Source organism: Ipomoea triloba, chromosome 3 (genome assembly GCF_003576645.1).
Source record: "Ipomoea triloba cultivar NCNSP0323 chromosome 3, ASM357664v1".
NCBI lineage: Eukaryota > Viridiplantae > Streptophyta > Magnoliopsida > Solanales > Convolvulaceae > Ipomoea > Ipomoea triloba.
The window spans coordinates 32,399,731-32,406,456 of record NC_044918.1 but is presented as its reverse complement, the minus strand read 5'-3'; the positions used below and the strand labels follow the sequence as shown (position 1 = coordinate 32,406,456).

The 6,726-nt window shown below is 32.6% G+C and overlaps 1 protein-coding gene across 1 annotated transcript; it reads right to left on the bottom strand.

The window, feature by feature from the left end:
- Positions 1–909: 909 nt before the first annotated feature.
- On the bottom strand, positions 910–6,351 carry LOC116013221. The gene is made up of 5 exons (XM_031252868.1): positions 6,010–6,351; positions 2,249–3,946; positions 2,047–2,162; positions 1,416–1,956; positions 910–1,254 (listed from the first exon to the last, which is right to left on the bottom strand). The coding sequence occupies exons 1-5, from the start codon at positions 6,349–6,351 to the stop codon at positions 910–912; spliced, it is 3,042 nt and encodes a 1,013-aa protein (XP_031108728.1).
- Between the last annotated feature and the right edge of the window lie 375 nt (positions 6,352–6,726).

Genomic DNA, 6,726 nt, shown 5'->3' with positions numbered 1-6,726 from the left:
CGCAAGAAGATTGTGAAGACAATGGGTCAGACACCATCCACTCAGACTGCTTTCCAATATAACCTCTGGAGCCTAAGTAGTGAGGATGCTCATTTCGAGCTTGCAACTCCCTATACTTCTGACTTTTGGCCTAAAATACAATTTGTTATCAAATAATAGCTTGTTAATAGTAATAAAGCATTAAAGCTAATAAAATATGATTATTAAGTTTACCTGGAACTCCTCAGTTTTATGATTTTCTACAAATGTGTTCCATTTTTCTTCATTCAAGAAACTATATAACTCAATGGGAGAGTTATATTTAGGATGTTTTTTGTTGATGAAGTCCCGCACGAATCTTGTCTTGAAATCTTTCCAACGCAACCCCGCAATCCTCAGAATATTTTTTTTTACACCTTCATTTTGGATATTAAACTCTTTCTGTGAATCTAGAGACAACAAGAAAGCAAGCAATTAGATTTTTCATATATATATATATATATATATATATATAGAAGTAATGATCAATATATCAATTAACTAAAGTTAATGCTTATTACCTTAAGATCATGCCAAATTGATTCTCTAACTCCGTGGGGGACGTGAGGCCAATCTGTGATATTAATATCCACGTGATGACGAACCAAAGTGCCCAGGTAGTTTGAGAAATCCTTTGCATTTGGGCCAATAGGCCTACGTTGAGCATCAAACTCAATTTCTAAAAGCCCACCAACTGGCTTTTTCTTTTTCATTTTCGTGCAAACTGTAGGTCTTCTTGTTCTAACAGGCTCTGTGGGCTCTGTATGGTCGGCCATGGAACAATATTATTAGAAATTATATTTTTATAAAAACATCTCCCTCTCTCTCTCTCTCTATATATATATAAACATGTTATAAAAAAACAAATAAGATTATATTACATTTGAGAAATTATACTATCGGATGGTCAACCCACAATCCTTCTCCATGATCAGTACGTATGTAACTGGTATCAAAGTTATCTTCACCTAAAGCCACAGATTGAATACGAATAGCAAATGGTGGGATTTCATCAAAGTGGTCATATTCTTCTTTATCCTCAACATCACCAACACCAACAATACTCCTTTTCCCTTGCAAGACAATTGACCACTTACTATCAATAGGATAAGAAACATAGAAGACTTGTTTAGCTTGAGATGCAAGTATAAACGGTTCATCACGATATCCAAGTCGACCAAGATCAACTAAGGTAAAACTCATATCATCTACTCGGACACCCCGTCTCTTATCAACCTAAGAACATCGGAATAGAGGAATCTTAAACACATTATAATCAAGTTCCCAAATTTCTTCAATGACTCCATAGTATGACATAGCAGCATCTACCGGGTTAGTATCTTTAGCACTAGAATACTCTCTTGATAGTGCTACTAATGTCACTCCATTGTTTTTACCACACTTTTTCCATCTCGACATTTTGTGTAAAATGTATACCCATTAATATCATATCCTTCATAAGAGTCCACAAGAACACTAGGGCCCCACGCTAACCATCGAATGGTTTCACTGATATTATTGGACACTTGAGATAACTCTTGCATCACTGTATCTTTGAACCAGCTGATAAAAGTGTTATTGTGTTCATTTGTTATCCATCTTTCACCCTTAGAAGGATTTTGTTGCCTCAAAATAGACATGTGTTGATCCAAGTATGTATGAACCTCAGAAAGGTGCTGTAGTACGAGATGATGAGCCTGATCTCGCATTTCTGCACTTGGTGTAATAGGTTTATACCCAATGGTACCTTTTCCTGTGAGTCTTCCTTCATGACGTGATTTAGGAACACCAATGGACTGAACATTAGACAAATAATCAGTACAAAAATCAATGACTTCTTCAGCGCTATAAGCTTCAATTATACTCCCTTCTAGCCAATATCTATTTCTCACATATCCGTTCAAAATTTCCATGTATCTCTCAAATGGATACATATACCTTAAAAATACAGGACCACACATTTTAATTTCCCACACCAAGTGAACTGTTAAATGCACCATAACATCAAAAAATGATGGGGGGAAATACATTTCAAATTGGCATAAAGTTACTACCACATCAGCTTGCAACGAATCTAACACCTCTGGATCAACAACTTTACTACTAATGGCATTGAAAAGTAACAAAGCTTGGTAATGGTTTGTCTAACATGGTTTGGTAATATGCCTCTAATAGCAACAGGTAACATATGTTGCATTAACACATGGCAATCATGAGATTTCATACCAACCAATTTAAGATCCTTCATTGAAACAAGTTTTTTAATATTAGATGAATAGTCGGAAGGAACCTTAACACCATTCAGACAGCTACAAAAACTTGTTTTCTCCTTTTTAGACAAAGTATAACAAGCTGGAGGTAAGTATGCCCTCTTTCCAGATTCTTGTGGTGCTAATTGATCCCTTATCCCCATTTCTACCATATCTTTTCTAGCTTTTATACCATCTTTCGTCTTACTTGGAATATTCAACAATGTCCCGATAATGCTATCACAAATATTTTTCTCTACATGCATTACATCAAGACAATGTCTAACAGATAAGTGCCCCCAATATGGTAAATCCCAGAATATAGACCTCTTTTTCCAAATACCCTTCTGACTTGTTTTTGAAGTTTTTCCCAACACATTATCAATGTTTTTGACTCTTTCATAAACGACATCCCCTGATAATGGTGAGCGAGCTACTCTAGTCTCAGATTTTCCATTGAAAACTTTTTTCTTCTTTCTATAAGGATGGTCAATAGGTAGAAAGGTTCGATGACTCATGAACACATTTTTCTTACTATTGTTTTGCCAAAGATCATCTATTTCATCTTCACAAATAGGGCATGCCTTAGCCCCTTTAGTAGTATATCCTGACAAGTTACCATATGCTGGGAAGTCATTGATTGTGCAGAACAGCATGGCTCGCAAGGTGAAGTTGGTTTGGCTATGAGTATCAAACACCGCCACACCTTCATTCCACAGTATCTTTAAATCTTCAATAAGCGGTGTCAAGTACACATCTATGTCGTTTCCTGGTTGTTTAGGCCCAAATATTAACAAAGATAACATGATGTACTTACGCTTCATGCATAACCAAGGAGGAAGATTGTACACTGTTAAAAGAACTGGCCAAGTGCTATGGCGACTGCTCATGTTACCATGAGGATTCATTCCATCCGTGCATAGTCCAAGCCTAAGATTTCGGTTTACGGAACCGAATTCAGGAAACTTCATATTAATGTTCTTCCATTGAGGAGAATCGGCGGGATATCTCAACTTTACATCTTCTTTTCTACCAATAGCATGCCATTGCAAATTATTTGCATCATTTGCATTTGTAAACAAACGCTTGAACCTTGGAATCACCGGTTGATACCACAACACCTTCGCAGGAGCACCTTTCTTCTTCTCACATGCATCATCGTATCCTTCCCGTTTATAACGCGATGCTCCACACTTCGGACACACATGCAAGTCTTTGTATTGTTTCCAATACAAAATACAATCGTTTGGACATGCATGAATCCTTTCAATGTCCATACTCAACGGACATAACATTTTCTTTGCCTCATAAGTTGAACAAGGAACTTCGTTATCATCAAGAAGCATGTCCTTTAAAAGTTTCAATAACTCCGTGAAACTCTTATCACTCCACCTATTCTTTGCTTTTAAGTTATACAATTTAAGCATTGATGATAACTTTGTAAATTTACTACATCCAGAAAACAAAGGTTTTCCAGAGTTTTCAAAAAAAGTTTCAAACTCTTGAGGCAGTTCATTCAAATCCCCTTGCATATCACGCATCAATTCATCTAGCTGGTCATTGTCTTCATTATTTCCAACATTATCTTCTTTACTTTGATCTTTCTCTACATCTAATTCGACATCATTTGTACTAAAAGGTACATTTTCACCATGCCATATCCACCGTTCATATCCTTCCTTAAAACCACGACGTATCAAATGACTCTTAATTTGTTCAGTCCCATGAAACTTTTTTAGATTTCTACAATCACAACAAGGGCAAACTATATAATTTTCACCAATTTTACTTGCATATTCCTCGGCAATTTGTACAAAGTCTAGAACACCATCGACACATTCAAGTGTATTGCATTTCTTATACATCCAACTCTGATCCATATCTCCTATTGTCACACAACATTTATAATATGAGAAATGAATTAGTTTATTTGAGCTACAACTTAAAGGCTCAAGTTCAATATTTCCAAATTTTAAATTTAAAATACTACTAAAAACTAATTAAATATTTATTGGACACTTTGTTAATTTTGGTTATATACTTTATTGATTATTTACTTATATACTTGAATTTGATAATTATTTCTTATTTATTGGACACTTTGTTAATTTTGGTTATATACTTTATTGATTATTTACTTATATACTTGAATTTGATAATTATTTCTTATTTATTGGACACTTTGTTAATTTTGATTATATACTTTATTGATAATTATTTCATTTACTTGAATTTTTTATAATTACTTAGCTTCTTATTATTTATATTGGACACTTTATAGGCTCAAGTTCAACAATTGAAAATTTAAATTTTAAAATACTACCAAAAACTAATTAAAAATTTATTGGACACTTTGTTAATTTTGGCTATATACTTTATTGACTATTTACTTATATACTTGAATTTGATAATTATTTCTTATTTATTGGACACTTTGTTAATTTTGGTTATATACTTTATTGATAATTATTTGATTTACTTGAATTTTTTATAATTACTTAGCTTCTTATTATTTATATTGGACACTTTATAGGCTCAAGTTCAATAGTTGAAAATTTAAAATTTAAAATACTACCAAAAATTAATTAAAAATTTATTGGACACTTTGTTAATTTTGGCTATATACTTTATTGACTATTTACTTATATACTTGAATTTGATAATTATTTCTTATTTATTGGACACTTTGTTAATTTTGGTTATATACTTTATTGATAATTATTTGATTTACTTGAATTTTTTATAATTACTTAGCTTCTTATTATTTATATTGGACACTTTATAGGCTCAAGTTCAATAGTTGAAAATTTAAAATGACACTTTATAGGCTCAAGTTCAATAGTTGAAAATTTAAAATTTAAAATACTACCAAAAATTAATTAAAAATTTATTGGACACTTTGTTAATTTTGGCTATATACTTTATTGACTATTTACTTATATACTTGAATTTGATAATTATTTCTTATTTATTGGACACTTTGTTAATTTTGGTTATATACTTTATTGATAATTATTTGATTTACTTGAATTTTTTATAATTACTTAGCTTCTTATTATTTATATTGGACACTTTATAGGCTCAAGTTCAATAGTTGAAAATTTAAAATTTAAAATACTACCAAAAATTAATTAAAAATTTATTGGACACTTTGTTAATTTTGGTTATATACTTTATTGATTATTTACTTATATACTTGAATTTGATAATTATTTCTTATTTATTGGACACTTTCTTAATTTTGGTTATATACTTTATTGATAATTTTTTGATTTACTTGAATTTTTTATAATTACTTAGCTTCTTATTATTTATTGGACACTTTATAGGCTCAAGTTCAAAATTTAAAATTTAAAATACTACCAAAAACTAATTAAATATTTTACCAACTAAAACTAACTAAATAATTTAAAATTTAAAATACTAATTAAAACTAGCTATTTACGTATATACTTTGTTAAATTTGTTAGGCTATATAGGTTAAAGTTAGCTACTTAAAAATTTTATATATACATAACACATAATACATAATATACAAGAAAATTTCTAAAATATATTATTGAACATTTTAACACATAATAGCAAGTAAATAGATATACATAATACACAATTTTTTTAATTCAACTATCACAATATTAATACCTAACATATACAATAACACACAATAATTAATCAAAATTAAATTTAACAACAATAAATATTTATTATGTATAAAACAAATAAATAAAATAAATGTACGTACCTGATCGAGGAGCGGCGACGGCGAGCACAAGCGGCGAGCGCAGGGAGGGCGACCGGCGGCGGAGTGGTGCGGCGAAACGCGGGAGAGGGCGACCAGTGGCGGGGTAGTGCGGCAGCGGCGTCCGGCGGTTAGGTGGTGCGGCAGTTTGTCCGGCAGCGAAAAGCAGCGACAATGCAGCAGGTAATGGTGTGCAACGGCGGCGGCGATGGTGTGGACGGCGGCTGGGCGATGGAGGCAGTAATGGAGGTGGACGGCGGATGAGCGATGGAGGGAAGAAGGGATCCAGTCGGCGATGGGAGAAGGAGATGCGAAGAGTCGGCGATGTTTATTGTTTAGGTCCATATCTAAACATATATATTTTAAATTAAAAGAATGAAAATTCAGCTGCGTCTGAATTTCCGTAAGGCGTGTTGTTGACCAGCTGCGTCCGAAGTTCCAACTTCGGACGCAACTGGTCCATTTAAAAAAAATTAATTAAAATGTGGACAATTTAATTACAAAAATGCCACCGCGTCACTTGCGCGTCCGTAATTTCAACTTCGGACGCAGTTCGTCCTATATTTTTGGTCTATTCTGTACATTGGTTGCAACTATTTTGATAAAAAGATTAGTTTTGTAATGAAATCATTAAATTCCGTTGCTTATTTTGTGGTCATGCATATGTAATTTCTATCAAAACGTAAAATCATGATTTCTCAACGTAGTTAAACACATTTA

What these genes read in the sequence shown, in the direction of transcription:
- LOC116013221 (XM_031252868.1), bottom strand. Translation starts at nt 6,351, where the DNA reads ATGGACCTAAACAATAAACATCGCCGACTCTTCGCATCTCCTTCTCCC. An exon ending in CAATGAAGGATCTTAAATTG is followed by an intron (nt 2,163 to 2,248) that starts GTTGGTATGAAA and finishes AAACCATGTTAG; the next exon opens with ACAAACCATTACCAAGCTTT. An exon ending in GTCGAGATGGAAAAAGTGTG is followed by an intron (nt 1,255 to 1,415) that starts GTAAAAACAATG and finishes CGATGTTCTTAG; the next exon opens with GTTGATAAGAGACGGGGTGT.